At 46.8% G+C, this 27,313-nt stretch overlaps 1 protein-coding gene across 1 annotated transcript in view; it reads left to right on the top strand.

Annotated features, from left to right (window-relative positions):
* The window catches only part of MYRF (myelin regulatory factor), a 385,038-nt gene extending 359,047 nt beyond the window's left edge, over positions 1-25,991 (top strand). Inside the window, exon 27 of the mRNA XM_069223234.1 lies at positions 19,706-25,991. Within this exon, the coding sequence (XP_069079335.1) occupies positions 19,706-19,798 (93 nt within the window). The 3' untranslated portion in view covers positions 19,799-25,991. The remainder of the gene's footprint in view (positions 1-19,705) is intronic.
* The last annotated feature ends 1,322 nt before the right edge of the window (positions 25,992-27,313 follow it).

Raw genomic sequence — 27,313 nt, 5'->3', positions numbered from 1 at the left:
ATTGTAGATCCCACAACAGCAGGGACACAATGTCAGCTACCTCAAGCTCTTAGCATTCCAGCTGCCCTCAAATCTTTACTCACAGAAATTCAGGGCAAGTTAGTCTTATTCCAAAGAGACAGCACGATCCCATGCACTACCTACAGAGGCAAATCGGAATCCACTCACTCCACCTCTTCCTAATGTATCAAACAATTTGGCCTTGGTCACTTCGCCACTTCATTCACCTGATGACAAACTGTCTTCCAGTGGTGGACGACGACATAGCAGACCTGCTCAGCATTTCTCACCAACAAATCTATAAATGGGAACTCAATCTTGTAGTTCTCCACAGTTACTAGTCACTAGTTGATGCCTCACATAGATGTTTTTCCCACACCAGAAAATGTAAAAAGACACAATTTTGCATCCAGTCGGAACGTCAGTCAGCCCCCGCAAGAAGCTCCCCAACAAGCTGGACCTTCTCACGAAACACCAAGGGCAGGTCAGCCGTATGGACCACAAACAGGTCAACCTAGTGATTTGACATCTGAGGTCTTATAATTTGGGTACCTATGAGATCTTAAATGAAGTCCGCAGGCTGACTTACATGAGAATGTTATGCGGCCAAATGGAAAAGAATTGTTAATTATTGTATCTCAAAACACTTAACATCCTAAACCTGCTACCTCCTTTCTCTACAAGATTCTGTGTTAACATACACCCCTATTAGAATTCTTAGCAGCCATAGCGGCTTAAATGCAGAACAGAGAACACTTTTCCCTTTTCTACATATGGGTCATTAATAGCTTTTATGGAAGGTCTTAACAAGACTCATCCCCTCAAGGGTGCTTCGGTCCCTGAGTAGAATTTCAATGTAGTCCTTACTAGACTCATGGGGCCCCTTTTTAAGTGCCTGCAATGCTACCCTCTCCAGCATCTTTCATGGAAAGTAGCATTTCTAGTCACAATAACTTCCTTCAGACGCATTAGTGAATTGCAAGCACTCATGCTAAAGGAACCGTACATTCAGGTTCCTGTTGCTAAAATTATATTCACTTACCTAACTTCTTCGTCAGAAGAATTTATTGTTCTAAACATTAACATCTCTGATTCCCCATGACGTCAAATAACATCCTGTTGTTTGAGCAAAACTTCACAAAACCCCCAGATAGGAGTAAAGATTGATAGTCCTTACGAATTTGTGCTCTTCTGCCCATTCCACATGCAGTCTCAACTTTACCATCGAAGCATAAGTGGCCTCTTCCCAGTTGGGTCTCACACATCTAACACACATTCTCTGGTTCAAACAGAAGGAAATAATAAGTGAAGAAACAGAAGCATTTGGGTGATTAACTATAAAGGTGCTAGGGAGATGATCCTCCACCTATGTGTAATAAACTGTGGTTGTCCCTGGGACTGCGAGGGCCCAAAGAGAACATAGCCAGGAAATGGGGAGCAGGTTGGGCCCCAGAGGTGGCGGAGTGGGAAAACGACATGGACTGGTGCAGGTTGGCAGAAAAACGATCTAGTGCAGGAGAGAATGTCCAAATATATGGGGAAACATTTGGTCCCCATGGCAGGAGTTTAGAGGACTAATGTGAAGGGTTCTTGACTCGGGCCTCACTATTGGGATAAAAACATAACAGGGCAGTACCTCTGAAGATTCATCTTTAAGGGTAGAATCCTCTGTTTTAATCTGTTGGTGCATACTAATGTAGAAGTTCACATTTACTTAAAATGAAAGCCTTCTTAAGATAATAAAACAAGACTCTTAAAATAATACAAGACGGCCTATGTGGCGCCTGAACGCGTGGCACTTGCAAGATAAAGAGTACACCCAAGAGATCAGGATGCATCTCGGCCAGTATTTCGAGTTAAACGAAGGCTCGGTTCGGTCCCCAGGAACGCTATGGGCTGCCTGCAAGGCCACTGTTAGAGGGCACGCCAAAAGCATTCTTCGGTCCCGTGAACGGGATCAAAACTCCCAGATCACTGAGCTAGAGAACAAGGCCCTAAGACTCGAACGCCAACACGTAAACTTGGCATCGGCTTCGACTATGAGGAAACTGATCAGGGTAAGAGAAGATATCAAACACATAATGCTAGAATCGGCCAAGCACATGTGGAGAGCCTCAGCAGCCCGAATCTATGGATGGGAGGATAAAAACGGGAAGCTGCTGCATTGACTGGCCACCCGCCCCATGGTTAACAGAATTATACCCGAGATCTTAGATGACTCGGGCACCCTTGTCAAAACAGCAGTGGAAATCACACATAGCTTTGCCTCCTACTACGCCCGTCTATATGCCAGACACCCACGCCCTGCTATTGAGAGAGAATCCCCCCTACTAAATGAGATTACCCTTCCCGGGGTATCCCCAGAGGCGAGAGACAGACTGGACGCGGCCATTGGCCTTGTGGCGGTCTGCAGTGCAATATCGGGCCTGGCATCAGGCAAAACCCCCGGCCCCGATGGATTTCCAGCGGAATTTTATAGGAAATGCAGCGACATTCTGGGTCCCCACCTGCTTAGCATGTACGAAGAAGCGGAGAATCAAGGCCGCTTCCCAACAGAGATTGACCAAGCCACTATTGTGGTGATCCCCAAAACCCAACCCCCATCACGACACTGTTCAGCATACCGGCCTATCTCGCTCCTAAATGTTGAAGTCAAGGTGCTCTCTTCGATCCTTGCATCCAGACTGAAGGAGGTAATGCCCACGCTGGTGCATCCTGACCAGTGTGGTTTTATGCCTACTCGTAGCACAAGGCACTGCATCAGACGGCTACACCTGGCTTTGGCACACCGCAAAGCGCTATCGCATACGCAATTGGCACTGCTTTTACTCAATTTTGAAAAGGCCTTTGACACGGTAGACTGGTCCTACCTCGAACAGGTCCTATATAAAAACGGCCTCGGACCTAAATTCCGGGGATTAGTGAAACTCCTATACTCTAACCCGACTGCCCGAATCAGGGTGAACGGAGTAGTCTCCGACCCAATCCCCATTGGCCGCGGGACTCGACAGGGATGCCCGTTATCTCCCCTGCTCTTCGCACTAGTAGTAGAGCCGCTGGCGATGTTACTGAGAAACGATCCGCTGATCGAGGGCTGGCGCTGGCCCTCTGGCTCGGAAGACCGAGTGGCTTTGTACGCTGACGATGTGCTCCTGTATATCTCCAACCCATCCAAAAGCGGCCCACGCGTCCTAGAGATCCTTAGACTTTTTGCGGAAGCCTCAGGACTGACCCTGAACCCAGCCAAATCTTTACTGATTCCCCTCCATCACTCACGCGACTGTATAGATTGGCAACGGAATATACCTGTACGGAAAAACAGCTTCAAATACCTTGGGATACATATCTCACTCCTGCCCGAGTTAGCGTGGGAACTTAATGTCACGCCGCTTACAAGGAAAATCAAATCCGACCTCCTGCGCTGGAAGGCCCTCCCCTGAATCTACTTGGCAGAATAGCGCTGTACAAGATGATGATCCTCCCCAGGCTCTTATACCTCCTGCAGAATTTTCCACTTCCCATCCCCGTGAGATGGTTCAGGGAGATGGACTCTTTAGCACGCCAATTCATATGGAGTGGCTCACGCACAAGATTGTCGCTAAAAACCTGTCAGAGGGATGTATATGAGGGTGGACTGGGCATGTCGAAAATTCAATACTATTATCTAGCGATGCACACACTTGTAATCAATGACTGGGTGGGAAGTGGATGGACAGACCCTGCATACCAACTATAATTACAGACAATGGGCTACCCACGGATCTTTGACACACTGTACGGGAGCCCGATCCCCCGAGAGACCCCAGACGTGATCAAAGTGGTACTTCTGGGATGGCGTACCGCCCAGAAAGTGGCGGGGTGGTGGGGACGTCTAACCCAACAAACCCCGCTATGGCATGGAAGGCAGCTGATACAAGTGGCAGGTCTGGAGGGCTTTCAGAAATGGGACACCATAGGGATCTCCACACTGGGAGATATCTGGAGAGGGTCACACATACGATCTTTTCAAGTCCTCCAGAAACAATATTCCTTAAACAAGACACAGTTCCACCGATATCTCCAGTTACGCCATGCCCTATTAGTTCACCTACAGACAGGAGACACCATACCCGAGTGTAGGAAGTTGGCTCTGTATGTGCTATTTCAAAGTAAGGAATAGCATGCACAGAGTCCAAGGGTTCCCCTTAGAGGTAAAATAGTGGTAAAAATAGATAATACTAATGCTCTATTTTGTGGTAGTGTGGTCGAGCAGTAGGCTTATCCAAGGAGTAGTGTTAAGCATTTGTTGTACATACACAAGACAATAAATGAGGTACACACACTCAGAGACAAATCCAGCCAATAGGTTTTTATATAGAAAAATATCTTTTCTTAGTTTATTTTAAGAACCACAGGTTCAAATTCTACATGTAATATCTCATTCGAAAGGTATTGCAGGTAAGTACTTTAGGAACTTCAAATCATAAAAATTGCATGTATACTTTACAAGTTATTGACAAATAGCTGTTTTAAAAGTGGACACTTAGTGCAATTTTCACAGTTCCTGGGGGAGGTAAGTTTTTGTTAGTTTTACCAGGTAAGTAAGACACTTACAGGGTTCAGTTCTTGGTCCAAGGTAGCCCACCGTTGGGGGTTCAGAGCAACCCCAAAGTCACCACACCAGCAGCTCAGGGCCGGTCAGGTGCAGAGTTCAAAGTGGTGCCCAAAACACATAGGCTAGAATGGAGAGAAGGGGGTGTCCCGGTTCCGGTCTGCTTGCAGGTAAGTACCCGCGTCTTCGGAGGGCAGACCAGGGGGGTTTTGTAGGGCACCGGGGGGGACACAAGTCCACACAGAAATTTCACCCTCAGCAGCGCGGGGGCGGCCGGGTGCAGTGTAGAAACAAGCGTCGGGTTTTCAATGTTAGTCTATGAGAGATCTCGGGATCTCTTCAGCGCTGCAGGCAGGCAAGGGGGGGATTCCTCGGGGAAACCTCCACTTGGGCAAGGGAGAGGGACTCCTGGGGGTCACTTCTCCAGTGAAAGTCCGGTCCTTCAGGTCCTGGGGGCTGCGGGTGCAGGGTCTCTCCCAGGCGTCGGGACTTTAGGTTCAAAGAGTCGCGGTCAGGGGAAGCCTCGGGATTCCCTCTGCAGGCGGCGCTGTGGGGGCTCAGGGGGGACAGGTTTTGGTACTCACAGTATCAGAGTAGTCCTGGGGTCCCTCCTGAGGTGTTGGATCGCCACCAGCCGAGTCGGGGTCGCCGGGTGCAGTGTTGCAAGTCTCACGCTTCTTGCGGGGAGCTTGCAGGGTTCTTTAAAGCTGCTGGAAACAAAGTTGCAGCTTTTCTTGGAGCAGGTCCGCTGTCCTCGGGAGTTTCTTGTCTTTTCGAAGCAGGGGCAGTCCTCAGAGGATGTCGAGGTCGCTGGTCCCTTTGGAAGGCGTCGCTGGAGCAGGATCTTTGGAAGGCAGGAGACAGGCCGGTGAGTTTCTGGAGCCAAGGCAGTTGTCGTCTTCTGGTCTTCCGCTGCAGGGGTTTTCAGCTAGGCAGTCCTTCTTCTTGTAGTTGCAGGAATCTAATTTTCTAGGGTTCAGGGTAGCCCTTAAATACTAAATTTAAGGGCGTGTTTAGGTCTGGGGGGTTAGTAGCCAATGGCTACTAGCCCTGAGGGTGGGTACACCCTCTTTGTGCCTCCTCCCAAGGGGAGGGGGTCACAATCCTAACCCTATTGGGGGAATCCTCCATCTGCAAGATGGAGGATCTCTAAAAGTTAGAGTCACCTCAGCTCAGGACACCTTAGGGGCTGTCCTGACTGGCCAGTGACTCCTCCTTGTTTTTCTCATTATTTTCTCCGGCCTTGCCGCCAAAAGTGGGGCCTGGCCGGAGGGGGCGGGCAACTCCACTAGCTGGAGTGTCCTGCTGGGTTGGCACAAAGGAGGTGAGCCTTTGAGGCTCACCGCCAGGTGTGACATTTCCTGCCTGGGAGAGGTGTTAGCATCTCCACCCAGTGCAGGCTTTGTTACTGGCCTCAGAGTGACAAAGGCACTCTCCCCATGGGGCCAGCAACATGTCTCGGTTTGTGGCAGGCTGCTAAAACTAGTCAGCCTACACAGATAGTCAGTTAAGTTTCAGGGGGCACCTCTAAGGTGCCCTCTGGGGTGTATTTTACAATAAAATGTACACTGGCATCAGTGTGCATTTATTGTGCTGAGAAGTTTGATACCAAACTTCCCAGTTTTCAGTGTAGCCATTATGGTGCTGTGGAGTTCGTGTTTGACAAACTCCCAGACCATATACTCTTATGGCTACCCTGCACTTACAATGTCTAAGGTTTTGTTTAGACACTGTAGGGGTACCATGCTCATGCACTGGTACCCTCACCTATGGTATAGTGCACCCTGCCTTAGGGCTGTAAGGCCTGCTAGAGGGGTGTCTTACCTATACTGCATAGGCAGTGAGAGGCTGGCATGGCACCCTGAGGGGAGTGCCATGTCGACTTACTCGTTTTGTCTTCACTAGCACACACAAGCTGGCAAGCAGGGTGTCTGTGCTGAGTGAGAGGTCTCCAGGGTGGCATAAGACATGCTGCAGCCCTTAGAGACCTTCCTTGGCATCAGGGCCCTTGGTACTAGAAGTACCAGTTACAAGGGACTTATCTGGATGCCAGGGTCTGCCAATTGTGGATACAAAAGTACAGGTTAGGGAAAGAACACTGGTGTTGGGGCCTGGTTAGCAGGCCTCAGCACACTTTCAATTGTAAACATAGCATCAGCAAAGGCAAAAAGTCAGGGGGCAACCATGCCAAGGAGGCATTTCCTTACACAACCCCCCCCCAAACGAAAGAGGATGAGACTAACCTTTCCCAAGAGAGTCTTCATTTTCTAAGTGGAAGAACCTGGAAAGGCCATCTGCATTGGCATGGGCAGTCCCAGGTCTGTGTTCCACTATAAAGTCCATTCCCTGTAGGGAGATGGACCACCTCAACAGTTTAGGATTTTCACCTTTCATTTGCATCAGCCATTTGAGAGGTCTGTGGTCAGTTTGAACTAGGAAGTGAGTCCCAAAGAGGTATGGTCTCAGCTTCTTCAGGGACCAAACCACAGCAAAGGCCTCCCTCTCAATGGCACTCCAACGCTGCTCCCTGGGGAGTAACCTCCTGCTAATGAAAGCAACAGGCTGGTCAAGGCCATCATCATTTGTTTGGGACAAAACTGCCCCTATCCCATGTTCAGAGGCATCAGTCTGCACAATGAACTGCTTAGAATAATCTGGAGCTTTGAGAACTGGTGCTGAGCACATTGCTTGTTTCAGGGTGTCAAAGGCCTGTTGGCATTCCACAGTCCAGTTCACTTTCTTGGGCATTTTCTTGGAGGTGAGTTCAGTGAGGGCTGTCACAATGGATCCATATCCCTTCACAAACCTCCTGTAATACCCAGTCAAGCCAAGGAATGCCCTGACTTGAGTCTGGGTTTTTGGAGCTACCCAGTCCAGAATAGTCTGGATCTTGGGTTGGAGTGGCTGAACTTGGCCTCCACCTACAAGGTGTCCCAAGTAAACCACAGTTCCCTGCCCTATCTGGCATTTGGATGCCTTGATAGAGAGGCCTGCAGATTGCAGAGCCTTCAAAACCTTCTTCAGGTGGACCAGGTGATCCTGCCAGGTGGAGCTAAAGACAGCAATATCATCAAGATAAGCTGTGCTAAAGGACTCCAAGCCAGCAAGGACTTGATTCACCAACCTTTGGAAGGTGGCAGGGGCATTCTTTAAACCAAAGGGCATAACAGTAAACTGATAATGCCCATCAGGTGTGGAGAATGCTGTTTTCTCTTTTGCTCCAGGTGCCATTTTTATTTGCCAGTACCCTGCTGTCAAGTCAAAGGTACTTAGAAATTTGGCAGCACCTAATTTATCAATGAGCTCATCAGCTCTTGGAATTAGATGGGCGTCTGTCTTGGTGACAGAATTGAGCCCTCTGTAGTCCACACAAAACCTCATCTCTTTCTTTCCATCTTTGGTGTGAGGTTTGGGGACTAGGACCACTGGGCTAGCCCAGGGGCTGTCAGAGCGCTCAATTACTCCCAATTCCAGCATCTTGTGGACTTCCATCTTGATGCTTTCTTTAACATGGTCAGATTGTCTAAAGATTTTGTTCTTGACAGGCATGCTGTCTCCTGTGTCCACATCATGGGTACACAGGTGTGTCTGACCAGGGGTTAAGGAGAAGAGTTCAGGAAACTGTTGTAGGACTCTCCTACAATCAGCTTGCTGTTGGCCAGAGAGGGTGTCTGAGTAGATCACTCCATCTACTGTACCATCTTTTGGGTCTGATGACAGAAGATCAGGGAGAGGTTCACTCTCTGCCTCCTGATCCTCATCTGTTACCATCAACAGATTGACATCAGCCCTGTCGTGGAAGAGCTTAAGGCGGTTTACATGGATCACCCTCTTGGGGCTCCTGCTTGTGCCCAGGTCCACCAAGTAGGTGACCTGACTCTTCCTCTCCAGTACTGGGTAAGGGCCACTCCATTTGTCCTGGAGTGCCCTGGGAGCCACAGGCTCCAGAACCCAGACTTTCTGCCCTGGTTGGAACTCAACCAGTGCAGCCTTTTGGTCATACCAAAACTTCTGGAGCTGTTGGCTGGCCTCAAGGTTTTTGGTTGCCTTTTCCATGTACTCTGCCATTCTAGAGCGAAGGCCAAGTACATAGTCCACTATGTCTTGTTTTGGCTCATGGAGAGGTCTCTCCCAGCCTTCTTTAACAAGAGCAAGTGGTCCCCTTACAGGATGACCAAACAGAAGTTCAAAGGGTGAGAATCCTACTCCCTTCTGTGGCACCTCTCTGTAAGCGAAAAGCAGACATGGCAAGAGGACATCCCATCTCCTTTTGAGCTTTTCTGGGAGCCCCATGATCATGCCTTTTAATGTCTTGTTGAATCTCTCAACCAAGCCATTAGTTTGTGGATGGTATGGTGTAGTGAATTTATAAGTCACTCCACACTCATTCCACATGTGCTTTAGGTATGCTGACATGAAGTTGGTACCTCTGTCAGACACCACCTCCTTAGGGAAACCCACTCTGGTAAAGATACCAATGAGGGCCTTGGCTACTGCAGGGGCAGTAGTTGACCTAAGGGGAATAGCTTCAGGATACCTGGTAGCATGATCCACTACTACCAGGATATACATATTTCCTGAGGCTGTGGGAGGTTCCAGTGGACCAACTATGTCCACACCCACTCTTTCAAAGGGAACCCCCACCACTGGAAGTGGAATGAGGGGGGCCTTTGGATGCCCACCTGTCTTACCACTGGCTTGACAGGTGGGGCAGGAGAGGCAAAACTCCTTAACCATGTTGGACATATTGGGCCAGTAGAAGTGGTTGACTAACCTCTCCCACGTCTTGGTTTGTCCCAAATGTCCAGCAAGGGGAATGTCATGGGCCAATGTTAGGATGAACTTCCTGAACAGCTGAGGCACTACCACTCTCCTAGTGGCACCAGGTTTGGGGTCTCTGGCCTCAGTGTACAGGAGTCCATCCTCCCAATAGACCCTATGCGTTCCATTTTTCTTGCCTTTGGACTCTTCAGCAGCTTGCTGCCTAAGGCCTTCAAGAGAGGGACAGGTTTCTTGTCCCTTACACAGCTCCTCCCTTGAGGGTCCCCCTGGGCCCAAGAGCTCAACCTGATAAGGTTCAAGCTCCAAAGGCTCAGTTCCCTCAGAGGGCAGAACTTCTTCCTGAGAAGAGAGGTTCCCTTTCTTTTGCTGTGTTGCAGTTGGTTTCCCAACTGACTTTCCTGTTCTCTTGGTAGGCTGGGCCATTCTTCCAGACTCCAGCTCTACTTGTTCACCCTGTGCCTTGCACTGTGCTCTTGTTTTCACACACACTAGTTCAGGGATACCCAGCATTGCTGCATGGGTTTTTAGTTCTACCTCAGCCCATGCTGAGGACTCCAGGTCATTTCCAAGCAGACAGTCCACTGGGATATTTGAGGAGACCACCACCTGTTTCAGGCCATTGACCCCTCCCCATTCTAAAGTAACCATTGCCATGGGATGTACTTTTCTCTGATTGTCAGCGTTGGTGACTGTGTAAGTTTTTCCAGTCAGGTATTGGCCAGGGGAAACCAGTTTCTCTGTCACCATGGTGACACTGGCACCTGTATCCCTCAGGCCCTCTATTCTAGTCCCATTAATTAAGAGTTGCTGTCTGTATTTTTGCATGTTAGGCGGCCAGACAGCTAGTGTGGCTAAATCCACCCCACCCTCAGAAACTAGAGTAGCTTCAGTGTGGACCCTGATTTGCTCTGGGCACACTGTTGATCCCACTTGGAGACTAGCCATACCAGTGTTACCTGGATGGGAGTTTGGAGTGGAACCTTTCTTGGGACAGGCCTTGTCTCCAGTTTGGTGTCCATGCTGTTTACAGCTATGACACCAGGCCTTTTTGGGATCAAAGTTTTTACCCTTGTACCCATTGTTTTGTGAAGAGGCTCTGGGCCCACCCTCCTGTGCAGGTTTTTGGGGGCCTGTAGAAGACTCTTTACTATTTTTAGTTTTGGTTGTCTCATCACCCTTCCCCTGGGGAGTCTTTGTGACCCCTTTCTTTTGGTCACCCCCTGTTGAAGTCTTGGACACCCTTGTCTTGACCCAATGGTCCGCCTTCTTTCCCAATTCTTGGGGAGAAATTGGTCCTAGGTCTACCAGATGCTGATGCAGTTTATCATTGAAACAATTACTCAATAGGTGTTCTTTCACAAATAAATTGTACAGCCCATCATAATTATTTACACCACTGCCTTGAATCCAACCATCTAGTGTTTTCACTGAGTAGTCAACAAAGTCAACCCAGGTCTGGCTCGAGGATTTTTGAGCCCCCCTGAACCTAATCCTGTACTCCTCAGTGGAGAATCCAAAGCCCTCAATCAGGGTACCCTTCATGAGGTCATAAGATTCTGCATCTTGTCCAGAGAGTGTGAGGAGTCTATCCCTACACTTTCCTGTGAACATTTCCCAAAGGAGAGCACCCCAGTGAGATCTGTTCACTTTTCTGGTTACACAAGCCCTCTCAAAAGCTGTGAACCATTTGGTGATGTCATCACCATCTTCATATTTAGTTACAATCCCTTTGGGGATTTTCAACATGTCAGGAGAATCTCTGACCCTATTTATGTTGCTGCCACCATTGATGGGTCCTAGGCCCATCTCTTGTCTTTCCCTCTCTATGGCTAGGATCTGTCTTTCCAAAGCCAATCTTTTGGCCATCCTGGCTAACTGGATGTCCTCTTCACTGGGGCTATCCTCAGTGATTTCAGAGGTGTTGGTCTCTCCTGTGAGGGAACCAGCATCTCTGACTATTATTTTAGGAGTCAGGGTTTGAGGGACCCTGTTCTCCCTAGATAGGACTGGTAGGGGGGAATTGTCCTCCAAGTCACTATCCTCTTCCTCTGAGTTGCCACCCTCAGAGGGGTTGGCCTTTTCAAACTCTGCCAAAAGCTCCTGGAGCTGTATTTTGGTAGGTTTGGGGCCCATTGTTATTTTCTTTATTTTACAGAGTGACCTTAGCTCCCTCATCTTAAGATGGAGGTAAGGTGTGGTGTCGAGTTCCACCACAGTCACATCTGTGCTAGACATTTTGCTTCTAAAAGTTGGAATACTTTTTAAGAATCTACAACTGGTTCTAGAATCTAATTCAAACTTTTACAACTTTTTAAACTCTAAAAGAAATGCTAAACAGGATCTAACACAAGGCCCTAGCAGGACTTTTAAGAATTTAGAAAACTTTTCAAATTGCAAAAATCAATTTCTAATGACAATTTTGGAATTTGTCGTGTGATCAGGTATTGGCTGAGTAGTCCAGCAAATGCAAAGTCTTGTACCCCACCGCTGATCCACCAATGTAGGAAGTTGGCTCTGTATGTGCTATTTCAAAGTAAGGAATAGCATGCACAGAGTCCAAGGGTTCCCCTTAGAGGTAAAATAGTGGTAAAAATAGATAATACTAATGCTCTATTTTGTGGTAGTGTGGTCGAGCAGTAGGCTTATCCAAGGAGTAGTGTTAAGCATTTGTTGTACATACACAAGACAATAAATGAGGTACACACACTCAGAGACAAATCCAGCCAATAGGTTTTTATATAGAAAAATATCTTTTCTTAGTTTATTTTAAGAACCACAGGTTCAAATTCTACATGTAATATCTCATTCGAAAGGTATTGCAGGTAAGTACTTTAGGAACTTCAAATCATAAAAATTGCATGTATACTTTACAAGTTATTGACAAATAGCTGTTTTAAAAGTGGACACTTAGTGCAATTTTCACAGTTCCTGGGGGAGGTAAGTTTTTGTTAGTTTTACCAGGTAAGTAAGACACTTACAGGGTTCAGTTCTTGGTCCAAGGTAGCCCACCGTTGGGGGTTCAGAGCAACCCCAAAGTCACCACACCAGCAGCTCAGGGCCGGTCAGGTGCAGAGTTCAAAGTGGTGCCCAAAACACATAGGCTAGAATGGAGAGAAGGGGGTGCCCCGGTTCCGGTCTGCTTGCAGGTAAGTACCCGCGTCTTCGGAGGGCAGACCAGGGGGGTTTTGTAGGGCACCGGGGGGGACACAAGTCCACACAGAAATTTCACCCTCAGCAGCGCGGGGGCGGCCGGGTGCAGTGTAGAAACAAGCGTCGGGTTTTCAATGTTAGTCTATGAGAGATCTTGGGATCTCTTCAGCGCTGCAGGCAGGCAAGGGGGGGATTCCTCGGGGAAACCTCCACTTGGGCAAGGGAGAGGGACTCCTGGGGGTCACTTCTCCAGTGAAAGTCCGGTCCTTCAGGTCCTGGGGGCTGCGGGTGCAGGGTCTCTCCCAGGCGTCGGGACTTTAGGTTCAAAGAGTCGCGGTCAGGGGAAGCCTCGGGATTCCCTCTGCAGGCGGCGCTGTGGGGGCTCAGGGGGGACAGGTTTTGGTACTCACAGTATCAGAGTAGTCCTGGGGTCCCTCCTGAGGTGTTGGATCGCCACCAGCCGAGTCGGGGTCGCCGGGTGCAGTGTTGCAAGTCTCACGCTTCTTGCGGGGAGCTTGCAGGGTTCTTTAAAGCTGCTGGAAACAAAGTTGCAGCTTTTCTTGGAGCAGGTCCGCTGTCCTCGGGAGTTTCTTGTCTTTTCGAAGCAGGGGCAGTCCTCAGAGGATGTCGAGGTCGCTGGTCCCTTTGGAAGGCGTCGCTGGAGCAGGATCTTTGGAAGGCAGGAGACAGGCCGGTGAGTTTCTGGAGCCAAGGCAGTTGTCGTCTTCTGGTCTTCCGCTGCAGGGGTTTTCAGCTAGGCAGTCCTTCTTCTTGTAGTTGCAGGAATCTAATTTTCTAGGGTTCAGGGTAGCCCTTAAATACTAAATTTAAGGGCGTGTTTAGGTCTGGGGGGTTAGTAGCCAATGGCTACTAGCCCTGAGGGTGGGTACACCCTCTTTGTGCCTCCTCCCAAGGGGAGGGGGTCACAATCCTAACCCTATTGGGGGAATCCTCCATCTGCAAGATGGAGGATCTCTAAAAGTTAGAGTCACCTCAGCTCAGGACACCTTAGGGGCTGTCCTGACTGGCCAGTGACTCCTCCTTGTTTTTCTCATTATTTTCTCCGGCCTTGCCGCCAAAAGTGGGGCCTGGCCGGAGGGGGCGGGCAACTCCACTAGCTGGAGTGTCCTGCTGGGTTGGCACAAAGGAGGTGAGCCTTTGAGGCTCACCGCCAGGTGTGACAATTCCTGCCTGGGAGAGGTGTTAGCATCTCCACCCAGTGCAGGCTTTGTTACTGGCCTCAGAGTGACAAAGGCACTCTCCCCATGGGGCCAGCAACATGTCTCGGTTTGTGGCAGGCTGCTAAAACTAGTCAGCCTACACAGATAGTCGGTTAAGTTTCAGGGGGCACCTCTAAGGTGCCCTCTGGGGTGTATTTTACAATAAAATGTACACTGGCATCAGTGTGCATTTATTGTGCTGAGAAGTTTGATACCAAACTTCCCAGTTTTCAGTGTAGCCATTATGGTGCTGTGGAGTTCGTGTTTGACAAACTCCCAGACCATATACTCTTATGGCTACCCTGCACTTACAATGTCTAAGGTTTTGTTTAGACACTGTAGGGGTACCATGCTCATGCACTGGTACCCTCACCTATGGTATAGTGCACCCTGCCTTAGGGCTGTAAGGCCTGCTAGAGGGGTGTCTTACCTATACTGCATAGGCAGTGAGAGGCTGGCATGGCACCCTGAGGGGAGTGCCATGTCGACTTACTCGTTTTGTCTTCACTAGCACACACAAGCTGGCAAGCAGGGTGTCTGTGCTGAGTGAGAGGTCTCCAGGGTGGCATAAGACATGCTGCAGCCCTTAGAGACCTTCCTTGGCATCAGGGCCCTTGGTACTAGAAGTACCAGTTACAAGGGACTTATCTGGATGCCAGGGTCTGCCAATTGTGGATACAAAAGTACAGGTTAGGGAAAGAACACTGGTGTTGGGGCCTGGTTAGCAGGCCTCAGCACACTTTCAATTGTAAACATAGCATCAGCAAAGGCAAAAAGTCAGGGGGCAACCATGCCAAGGAGGCATTTCCTTACACCGAGCATAGCCCCATGGAAGCTAAGGCACTGATGGGGGACCTGGGAAAGGGAGGGGTTTCTCAGATTTATCGCACCTTAATCACCGCCGCTGGGGGACCCCAGAGAGAGCTTCGTCAAAGGTGGGAGAATTGGGTGGGACCCATGGAAGAAGCGGACTGGACAGAAGCACTAATGGCCCCACGCTCCCTAACAATGACCACACGCCTCCGGTTAATACAATCCTATTTCCTACATGCCGCATACCTCACACCCGCCATGTTACATAAAGCAGGCCTCCGCCCCACAGCGGAATGCCCCCGCTGCAGGTATCACACGGCTGATTTCTTCCACATGGTATGGGCATGCCCGACTATAACGGCCTATTGGGAAAAGGTGGTGCAAGAGATATCCGGGGTCCTACAAGAGGAGGTAAAGAGGTCGTCACTACCCCTCCTTCTGGGGGTCATGGAGATACAGGGCTACGAAGAGCAGATCGATCCTTCTTAGGGGTGGCTTGTCTAGTGGCCAAAAGAGATATAATGGCAGATTGGAAGGCCAGGGTTGCTCCGGCACTGGCTAAGTGGAGACGGGAGTGAATTGGTGTGCGCAGCGAGAGAGACTTGTGTGTGAGGCCAGAGGTTGCATACACAAACATAAGAAGAGATGGGGGAAGTGGGAGGGTGTAGCGGGCCTTTAAGCGTTTGATTGTGAGCAATATTTAGTAATAAAAGGTGGCAGGGACCGAGGGTTTCACCATTATTGTTTGATGCCCGTTGGCATCATGTTGAACTGTAAACATCACTGTTTTATGCAAAATTAATAAATTCTCTTTATAAAAAAAAAAAAATAATAATACAAATGTCTTTCTGTCAGAAGTGGAGGGTGGTAATGGAGGCTCTGCCAAAAAACCTCAAAAGAGCTGTGTTTGTTCCTTAGTCGCCCTATTGTGAGCCATGTATATAGGAGATCATTCACCAGCAAAGACACTGCTGACCGCCGTTGAGTGCCATTGAGTCCTCTAAAGTTTACGGGCTAATGTGGCAGAGAACCTTCCCACAGTAGGGTGACTAATCCACCATGATGTCTGGTAGAATTAACTCTTCCAAAGACTCCATTGGAAATGGCGGGGGACTTTCATAGATAGTTAATTATAGTGTCCTTGACAACAATCCTTATCACAGTGGGCATATTAGACAAATGGATGCTTACAATAAACAGCCACTTTAAGGGCACAGTCCCAGTGGCAGTTTGGGAGAGACGCCTTAGCTCAAAATGCACAGGAATGTAAACTGAAGATGTAGATATGCCACACTGACAAATGGAAATTTTGCAAGCAAAACTCTAAGGGGCATTTTTACACAGAAGTGGTGTAGAGCAACGCTGCGCCAAAATTGGTAGTGCCGTGCTGTGTCATTACTGAAATGCAGGGATGCACCATATTTATACAAATATGGCACACTCCTGTGTTTTCCCTTGCACTGGTTCAAAATTAGCTGCCAATGCAGGCATCCTTGCACCACAGTGCACAAGTGTCTGCGTTGAAGGGGATGATGCCCCTTCCTGCACATAAACAAACTACAATGGTAATATGTAACATCTGTGTGCTGCACAATGCAGCACACAGAAAAAGCAAAAAACAAGGAGAAAGAAAAGTATTTCACCTTGTTGCACCATGCTAACGCCACCCCTGCGATGGCGTTAGTTGTGGTGCTGCCACAGATTTATGAATTCTTGTAAATCTGGGGCAGCGTCAAAAGCAATAGGTATTGCAGTGGAACGCCCACAGCAACACCCATTGCATGCCCTCTGCCGCTGAAAACTACATTGGAGGGGCCCATATTTACAAGGTGGAGTTAAACCACAAAAAGAAACTTAGTGCCACCTTGTAAATATGGCGCAGTGCACAACGCCACAGGAGCATCACAATAAGTGATCTTCCAGTGGAGCTAGGGGCATTTAAATATGCCCCCAAATCTGCCAACCAGACTCTATGGAGCCATCTGGCAGTTTGAATTTGAGAAAAAATCAATCAAACAGGATTTGTAAAGTGCGGCTAATCACTCAACAGGATCTCCAGACACTTGCAAGTTCTGGAGTGCTCGCTCTAACAGCCAGTTCTTGATGGCCCTTTGGAAGGAGAAGGCACTCCAAAAAACGGGGAGAAAGCAGTGAAAACGAGGAAAAAGCAGGAAGGCACTCAAGAAACAGGGAAAAAGCAAGGAGAAAGCAGTGAAAACAAGGAAAACGCAAGGAGGCGGCACTCAAAAAACGGGGGGAAAGAGCAAGGAGAAGACAGATGCAAGAGTGATGCAGCAGCACGGGGAGAGCAGGGGTTGGGACCTGCTCCTAGGGTGTCAAAGCATCACAGGTACAGAGTAACTATAAGACTACGTAGGGTATAAATTAGAGAAGAGTTCTGTTAAGATCTTTGGGCTGCTTGAGCATATCATCAGCATCTAATGAACACTGCCGTTTGGATAGGCGTTTTTATTTAGCTTTTTTTTTTAGTTCATCTTCTGCATTAGTATCACTTAACCTGTCTGGCAACAGAACCATCAGATACAAGGGATGCAGATTTGCCATCTAGGAACAGAAAGTGTGCATTGCATCCATTTTTAGACTAAGGGTGGTCAATTATAATTTGGCAGAACAAGAGCTTGTCATAAATCAGTGGGGCTCCAGCTCCAGAATCTTGCAGTTTCCCTGCCCCATTTAGGGGTTTCTGACACCAAAGCATCAGCTGGCCACTATCAGAAACTTCTGACCTAGCAAATGATCGACCACTGGTCCATCTTGTCTATACTGTAAAAGCAACCCACCCCCATTTTTCCTGCCTATACCTGCAATCCGGGGAATGATTGTCAGGCAGGGAATGCTAGCAGTGCCCCCTAGCACATGGAGAAAACTCGCTGCATGTTAGAAAATTGATTTGTGTGTGCTTCTGTGAAACAAAATATAATGCTGAACCACTGCCATCACATGATGGCCAGGCAACGCTCAGGTTTTGAAGAAAGGGTTTCTGCCACATCAGCTGGAGCACGTTTGCCAAAACAATCCTGCTATATGGCAGTCAGTCGTCTGACACTGGCAGACCCTCTGCTGAGATTTATATGGGTTCTTACATCTACCTAAAAAGCAGACATTTCCTACAGTTCCTTCAGGGAGTTTGATGCACACCACTTTGCCTAGGCCCAGTTATTTCTTTCACTGCAGCAGATGCCAAGAAAGGTTTAAATAACTCAAGTGCAAGAGGGCTAGGAGATGCAATGAACAGCATGTAGGAAGGCCTAGCGGTGGGATGGCCAAAAGACTGGTATGTCTAGAGCAGGAATGGCTAGAGAGTGGGAGAGCCTGTGGGATTTTCCTAGGATAGCATGGCTAAGGTGTGGAGTGCTCTGATGAAATGGGGCCAGGAATGGGGCTTACATAGTGTTGGGTGGCTAGAACTAGTTCTACCATGCCAACCTCTCACAAGAAGCTTAATCAAGGTCAGGGAGTGGGTCTGTAATAAACTCAATATAAAACTTCACAGACAAAAAAAAGTTCCTGCCTTTTGTTTCTCTGTGTATCTCGTGTGTAACAGAAGACTATATGGCCACTAATTGTGATTATAGAAAGAGAAAACTTGAGCAGTGGTGTATACTTCACACTGAATACAATCTTTGTAGACTGGCTGCAATTGGAACAAAGTATATATGTTTTAAAAGAGATTATGAAATGCCTGACATATTTACTCTTGTAACTGCACCCCTAGAATATTTCAGAAAAGTGCAACCTTCCCTAAAATAGTCCAGGATACTTATTTACTATTGTGACTCCAGTCCTGGAATACTTTGGGTGAAGATAAAAATTCTTCAATTATTTTAAAAAAGGATTGGTAAGTTGTCTGCTTTGCTGGGAGGTGCCTCACTGAGGGCTCTACTTCAAGCAAAACAACTAGGACTGCTCCAGCATTTGCAGGATTTCCTGTTACAAGAACACTTGCTTGTACATGTGTGTACATGCATGTTCATTGTATTGTATTGCAGCATTTATATAACACTTACTACCCCTATGTAGGGCACTGAAGCGCATGCTTACATGAGTAGCATGCTGCACCAGCAGGGCGTGTAGTTGTAAGGATGTTTGTTTTAAGCCTATGTAGGAAGTGTTTCCAGGCTGTGCATGATGACCACTGAAGTGAGGTTATTGGATTTTGGGAACCACATGGTAGCAGTGCATTGGATGATGAAGTGTAAGAGACATGCACAGTTCTATGGTTTTCAGTATGCTTTTAGCTTTAAAACTATTTTACCTTTATGGTATTTCATATTATAAGGTCTGCTTAGCTGGTTACTGCACTGTGTTTTGTGTATAATTGTGGTCTTGATCTGGCATGGCTGGAGAGAGAGAGAACTGGAGAGATCTGTAGGGATGGGCATTTTTATTGTCATCCTATATCTAAGTGTCAATGTGAAATATAACAAAGCGGTCAGATTACACACACATATAGATAGTTTGGACCTGCAGTGGACTATATTAAAGGCCTCCAAAATTGTCCAGTAATGTGGGACAGATCTCTTCAGTTATTCCATGCCTGTTCATTTGGTGGTGTTTGTGTTTTTTTTGGCTGTGCAGTTCTATATGATGGACAACCCTCATAACAGAAATGTATTATGTGAACGTAATATTTATAAGTTACAATTTGCTGCTGACCGCTGCGTATTATGGTTTTAGCATTATTGTGAGCCATACCAGGTATAGATGGAAGTACATAACTATACAATGCCATGGCAAACCATAGTTCAGCCCTTTTTGCTTATCCGCATAATGAAAGCAATATGCTGGTTGAGTTGTTTGTGGGTTGTAAACTGAGTATTGTGCTTGAGGGTGAGACTGCTTTCTGGGCTCTGTTGCCTGGATGCTGGTAATGCAGTTATCTAGGAAATAGCAATGGTTTTAACTGTCTTCTGAAGGGTTTATGCTTCTGGGTACCTCTAATGATAGCTGGTAGGGAATTTCAGAGGCTGGCAGCTTGTAATGAGAAAGCAGTGCTTCCTACGGATTTCTTACATGTAGGTGGTATGATTGTAAGTAGTGCAAGCCAGGAGCACAGTGCTCTTTTAGGGACACAGTATCGTCCCTCTTTCCTTCTCCTCTCACATTATTTTCTATTTTCTTTTTACAGGGACAGGCGAATTGCAGTACTAAGCTGGACACGGACCGCCAAAGACCTCTGTTCACAGACTACTATTTAACATTTTATAGACTATGCAAATGAGCTCAGCAAGTTGTGGCCTGGTGCACTCCACCGGGTGGCAAGGGAAGAGGCACCACCATCAGTCTGCTCTCCCCCTGCCCTCTAGAGTAAACCGCATTCTCAATTCTGCATCGCTTCAACAGGTTCAAGCCGGATCTGTACCAGAAACTCTTATTCAGTTCTGGCAGCTGCCTGCGATGGAGGATAAATATGGCACAGGCAGCTGCGCTTCTGAACCTGTTGGCATTGTGCAAGCTTTTCAGCCTCAGGAAGGAGAGACTGTCTTTGAATTGATAGACAATGCACCTCCTATTCTCCCTCGTGTATTGACCCTAGGATTTTCACAACTCAGTGTTCACACTGGATGGTAAAACACTGGATAGATCAATACTGCTTTAGCAACTGGATCGCTGAATCTCTTGATGGATCACTGGATTGTGCAAAGGGGTTGTCTCCCAGTAGATTGTATAGGGACCCAAATGGAGAGAGGTGGCTGCAGTAGGTTACTAAATTACGTGGTGGATGACTGGTTACCCATTGTGGTCTTGGGATCTTCTGATGGATGTCTTTCTTTGCCCCAGGAGTTATTGAATCTCCTTGGTGAGTTTCTCCAGGATTGGGAAGTTGCTCACATGCTGGAAAACCTTTGCAAAATGTTGGCATCAACTGAAGTGTTCCCAGAGCTCCACTGCTCCCTTCCTAAGTCTGCAATATGCAGGTACTAAATACATGCTACATTGAACACTGGAACAATGTGATCACTACTGGATTCCTGTCAATGTCACTGGATGTTGTAATCAAACTGGAAGCATATTGTTAGACTGCACTGGAAGAAATCTTTGCATTAGTAGATATTCTATCCCACATTACAGTGAGGAATTGACAGTTAAGAGACAATAAATGTGAAACTATTTACCTATCTGACTGCACAAAGTGTGCCTGCAGTCAACATGTTTGCCTTTTGTACATTAAATTCACACTTTGATAACTGATCTCTGAAGACATTTGCTAACTTGACACTATCAGTAAGCACCCTTCTCTGTTCAATATTCCACATCTCTATTGGTCTATATCTGCAGCCTTTGTCAGTTAGAAACAGCACTACCAGCTGTTCTCTGCAGGCCATCAACCAGCCTAGAGATTGAACTCTGAAACAGTAACGCCAAATAATCTACAGTACTATTCACTAGTCTAGAAAGACATCTCACCAACCCAAAGCACTACAGACTGCTCTCTGAAGACCTTCTACTAAATATTTTACAGCACTGAAGTCTGTTCTATGAAGGTCGTTCCTCAACCCAAAGCACTAAAGACTGTTGTCTGAAGGCCTCTCACTGATAAGTCTGGTCTCGGAAGTCCATTTTTGCCAACAAACCTGCAGCTCTCTGAAAAACATAGTGCAACTAATATGATAAAAACGCAATGACTGATCTCTCAAATACAAAACTGACTTATCTGGGGGCCATCTACCAACCCCAATTTCCTAGAATTTGTTTCTGAAGTTTAAGTGAGCATCCCACAGCACTAAAGACTGATATTTGAAGGACCTCATCAATCAATGTTTGGACAGCACTAAAGACATAGTTCAAAGTGATCAACCAGCCATCCCACAGAGCTATACATGAACCTTTTGAAGGACAACCAGCTCCCCTGCCTTACTAAAGACTGTTCTTTGATGGTTTTCAACAATGAACCTTTGTGCAGCACTAATAGCTAATCTTTGAAGGCAACTAACTATCCAACAGTCCCAAACCACTAAAGACTGATCTCCTGAAGGCCTCCGCAATCCATATTACAGCTCTAATGACAGATTTTTGAAGGCCCTTGGAGCCAACCATTGCACAACTGTAAAGACTGAACTTTGAAGGCCTTCAACCAACCATCCCAGAGCACTTAAAATATTTGAAGGATCTCTGAAAACCATTGCACAACAGAAACATTTCTCTCTGAAGGCCATCAATCAAGGATCTGAAAGCACTATGGGCTGATCACTGGAGGTTTTCAACTAACAACTACTCGGCATGCAGACTGTGATTCAACTTGCTGCCCTACAGCAATACAAACAAATCGCTGAAAGTATTTAACTATCCACTGTACTACATATTGATATCTGGAAGCACTCATCCTCTGTGCCTCTGAGACCTTCTTTGCAGGCCCTCAGTGGCCCAACTGTGGTTATAAAGACTGAGCTTTAAAGGCCAATATAGGTGCAATTACGTGTAATACTGTCAGATCTATGAAAGCTATTAGCCAACAGTCATACCCCTTTTCTTTGGGATTTTTAATCAACCAGTATCACTATGTACTGATTTCTAAAGCAGAGCTTTCTGTGGTGATACATGGAACTCAAGTCCACCACCAAATCCCTTAAGAACAGACATGCATGTTGCCTTACACTGACCTACAAATTGAGGGATTGGTCCCTTGTTAATACTGGTGAAACTGGTATGGTCAGTTCACTAAACTTGCTAGGGTGTATGTTTCTTAATGCTCTCGGTGACACTTTGCAAGTATCCCTGATTGTGTTTTCTGTAGAACGGTCCACACATTACTCACTTTCCTTTCTTGTCACAGTCTAAAGTGTGGCTGTAAAAAGGTTTTCACTTACAGGCGTAGACCGACAAACTGTAATTAAGATCTAAATACCCTGCAATTTAGTTAATTCCTATTACGTCCTGTGTGTGTTTCAAGGAACTGCAGGTGTGTGTGTACTCTTGACTGAGAGGAAACACTGTCTGCCTGCAAACAGCAAGTGAGGAACTCCAAAAGAATGGGAGGGATTGTTTACAACGTATTATGGTAATATAATGACACCCATTCCATTACTGAAGAAAGCAAGCTCCTGTTTAGCCACCTGGGGATGTTCTCCTGACTGATACACATATAGATTCTAAAGGCCTAATAAACAAGGGGCTTCCACTGTCAAATATACCCAGGGACACCATACTTGGTTTTCCTTGGATCTTCACCTGTCTGATATACCCAAGAACATCACATGTCAAATACACTTGACTTCCCGTCAGATTGGCTTAAATAACCCCCATTTGTGATACATTTAAGGATTACTCATGTTTGATGCTACCATGAACTTATCCTTTTCGATGTATCTGAGGACTTCTCTGCTCAGGTCACCTCGGGACCTTTCTCAGTATGACATCATTGTGGACTTTCCTTTGTCATTCCTAATACTCCTGGGGACTTTTTCCCCGCATGATAAAGTTGTGGATTTTTCTCTGCAGTAGACACCAAAAACACACCCAGAAATGTACCACACATGAACTTTCCAATTCCTGGTAGTCCTGGGTGCTTTGCCGTCTTCCCCTATGCAATAGAACTAGGGACTTTTCTTTTCCTGATCTGGTAGGGACTTAGGCTTGATACACATGGGGGCTCTCATGCCAGATCCATGTCGGACCTTCTTGCCTGATACAACAAAGGATTTCCCTTGCCTGATATACCAGTGGACCTGCCTCTGCCTGAATTACCTGAGAATATTCCTGCCCACTACACCTGGGGTCTTTCTCCTACCTGGTGTACGTGTGCCTTCTACCATTTTTATAAACCTAAGGAATCTCTCTCCCCAATATACAGTGGAAATTTTCCTAAACATATGGGAACCACCCTCATCCAAATTACTTAGGAACATTCCCTGTCTTGTATATCTGAGGAATTGTCCTAACTAGTACAAAATGATGACTTTCCTCTGTCTGACATTCCTGAGGACTTCCCTTTCACTATATACTAGTGACTTTTGCTTGTGTGGAACCGCACTGCTTGATGCACCCTGTCCCAACTCAACAAAGAGTTTGTACAACATACTGGAAAGTATACATGTACTTGTATGCATTCTAGAATTCTCTCTTTGCTACTCTAGTGCTTTCTGGTTGTGGGCTCGTGGCTAGGGCTCTGAGACCCTGGTAAGGAGTTTGAGATCAAGCCTGTCAAAATGAATGATGTGTATAGGTTTGGGTTACTCAAAGCCTGATGATATGTCTGAGGTAAAAACCTCTTGAACTTTAAAAATGTGCCTAGGGTCACAGTACTTGGGGCCAAAATGTTGTGCATTAAGTCAGCACCCAAGACCCTGGATGGTGTGCCCTAGATTAAAGTTCAAAGACTTTGGCAGATCTGCCTGCAGTCAGGGCTCTTAGTAACGATACAGTGTGTCTGGAGTCTGCAGTTAGCCTCGTGGCTAGCTACCAGGAGACACAAAACTCTGTTGTTGATCAATAAAGGCAGATTGCCGACCTTGCTCTAATGGTTGAAAGCTTGTATTGCTTCATGTACTTTTTACTGTTACAGTATTAACCCCTTAAACTACGGACTCCTTACACTAACAAAGGTAGGCAATCAGTAAGGAAACCAAAGAGGGGTTTCACCCACTGACTGTGCTGAGGCAGGCACCAAACCCGGAACGGAGATGTGGTTTATCAGAGCTGCATGGATAGATGCACTAAAGTTAACTACAATGTGGACAGTCATTTCTCAGCTGAGCACCTTCATAGATTCCTTGGCTGTATGAGTTCTTGAGGGCCCATCAGAACTTATTTGACATGACAGCACCAGGTTCAAACTGGACAGGAAAGCTTTATTGCGCTACAGTGCCTCATCTTTGAGAGTTTGCAGAGGACCACTGCCCTCTGTGAATTTCAAGTTATATTGTTAGAGCCACTGCTTGCTCATGCCGACATCCAGCTACTCATACTTGACAATAATTAAGCTTGAAATTTACAAGTGCTTTTTGCAGCATTCCAATAAGAAATGTTTATTTCATGTGAAAAAAGAGCAGAAGTGCTCTTCCTTTGGGGTGAAGAGGATAATGAAATCAGAAACCCATGTGCATCAATGTAGTCTTACCTTAACACCTAAGGATCTGTTGTGTTGTTACAGGAAATGTATTTTCATCTCTTTTGCTTATGGCCATGTGGCACAATAGTAGCTGCGGAATAAATATTTTGGTAGGAAAGTGGCAGAATCTTTTTCCAAGCGAGGTTTGGTGGTATGCTTTTCCAGACAGTAGCACTGAATCTTGGCATGGAGAATCCGGGGCCCTTGCTTGGAGGGGGTGGTCTGTGCCAGTAATTCCCAGAAAGGCACTTAAGACCCAGGAAAGGGATGATGTATTTACCGTAGGGAGAGGGAGATAGACAGATCCAATGCAGAAGGTGATATGCATCAATTTTCCCTGGATAGCATAGTCTGCCACACCAACTTTCTGTAGCACTCATCCCAAGAAGATAGGCAGCATTGACTCATGGAAAGAGGATTATGTTACACTTGCTTGAATCCTGGGTGAAGCACTGATCACAGTACTGACAATGAGGGTCGCCAATAAACACCCAGAAGAGTGTGTGTGTGTAGAGGCAGAAGGACTGCTTCATTGCTTTCTATGAGTGTGAGAGTGTATGTGCACTGACCGTGTCCAGACCACTGAAGTAGGAGGCTCCACACCACAAACACTAGCCATGAAGAGTTAGTAGTGGTAGGTATCTCGAGCCAGGGTTTCCAGGGGAGTCTGCAACACTGACCCATAGGAGGGTCTGATGCCTTGAACTTTGGGAACAAAGTGTTGGTCCTTACTGGCAGGAGGGTCTGACACTTTGGCTATTGGGATTAGGGGGGTTTTGCAGCACTGACCCCTGGGTTTGCAGAGGACTGATACTTTGTTTTTTGGGGACATAGGGTTCTGTAGCACAGACCCCTGGGAGTGGGATGTTCAGTTTTACCCACTATGAGAAAACAAGGGCCTGCAGCACTGACTCCTGGGAGTGGAGTGATCTGCAGCACTGACCCCTGGGAGTGGAAAGAACTGCAGCACTGGTCGCTTGGAAGATCTACCTTTCAATATAGTAACTTTGCCATTTTGCCTGTGTGTGTGTTCCTATTGATGTAGAAGCTTTACGAGTTGTACGTGTTTCGTTGTGGGATTGATATCCCCTCCATGTTTAATACACCCTTTCTGTGTTTGACTCCAGGTTCCGTCCAACCCCTGCCCATTCCCCCATGCTGTGTGAGATTTCATTGCTAGCATTGTTTTTTGTTCAACTGTTTTCGACTTGGGAATTTTTATTTATACCGAGTGAGTCTCCTTTCCCCCCAACCCGTTACGCCCCAATGATTTCCTGTTCCCATGCCTTTTTCCATTGGACAGAAATGTACAAGTATAAAAAAATGCACAGTATAAATATATGTATATCTATAAATAATGCTTTGTATCCCAGCTGTGGTGTCACTGTATTTTTTTCTTACCTACATGTGCAGGGGGTAGTACACGTTTTTGTAAGTGTTAATATGTGTCAAAACTGGCAACAAATGTGTGTGTGTGTGTGTGTGTGTTCGTTCAGTGGCGTCTGTAGCTGCAGATACACATGCTGTGCATATTCCACCATCTAGTGTTGGACTCAGAGTGTTACAAGTTGTTTTTCCTCGAAGAAGTCTTTTCTCGAGTCACAGGATCGAGTGACTCCTCCTCTTGGTGATAGTGTGCATGGGCATCGACTCCTTTGTTAGATTGTTTTCTTTCCACTGTCGGGTTCGGACGTTTCCTCTCGCTCCGAGACTTTATATTAACTTTATTCTACCGTTTGTATTGTTTCGATTGCGTTTCCATCTGCAATCGACTCAATAGTACAGTCGGGATCAAGAAAACGCCCTTTCGGGTGCTTACGCCCTTCTTGGGCCTGTTCAGGCCTACCACGCCATAGCCTAATGGATTGTACTCCATTTCGAATTTGTCCTCAATGCCACGCGAAATTCCCTAACACTGATCAGCACGTGGTATGTAATCTTTGCCTTTCTCCAGAACATCAAGAGGAAGATTGTGAAGCCTGTTGGTTGTTTAGGTCAAAAAAGACATTGGGTGACTGGAGAGCAAGAAGACTCAAAATGGCGTCGAAGTATACAGAGTCCACTCCTCCTTAGAGGAGGAGCAGGCACAGACGGCTGTTTCGATTCAGGACACCGACTCCGAAGCAGATTCAGATGAAGACAGCCAATCTATCACAGCGACTCATCTTGTGAGTACACCTGCCCCTATGCCCACTACCAAGAAACCTATTAAGGCCTTGGGTGCACCACTGCCAGAAAGCCATGGTTCCACCCGAAAGAAATATGTTGGCGACCGACCCTCGGGTTCAGTGCTGAAAAAGGGCAAGTCACCCCATCAACAGGCTATACCTGTTTCAGTGCCGGAGTCAAGCAAACAGATAAAAAGCTCCACTTCCGAGCAGAGCCAACGTCCACACTCTTCGGGGTCGAAATAACAACGTCCGGCTTTGGAGCCCAAATCTCAGCTGGTATCTTCGGGACCGAAAAAATGAGGTACCATTTCGGAGCAGAAAAAATCCTTCTACACAGAAGAGACAGAACTTTCAAGCAGTCTAACGCACATATTAAAGACAACTACTGAACAATCCTTTAAAGGCATAAAAACATCTGAATATCAATCTGAGGACTCTGATATCCAGCCAATCTTGGAGGTTATGGACAGTAGAAAGAGAAAGATTCATATCCATAAGGAGACGGGAAAAACTATTG

The sequence above is a fragment of the Pleurodeles waltl genome, chromosome 3_1, assembly GCF_031143425.1.
Source record: "Pleurodeles waltl isolate 20211129_DDA chromosome 3_1, aPleWal1.hap1.20221129, whole genome shotgun sequence".
Taxonomy (NCBI): domain Eukaryota; kingdom Metazoa; phylum Chordata; class Amphibia; order Caudata; family Salamandridae; genus Pleurodeles; species Pleurodeles waltl.
This window is presented reverse-complemented; position numbering and strand designations above follow the sequence as displayed.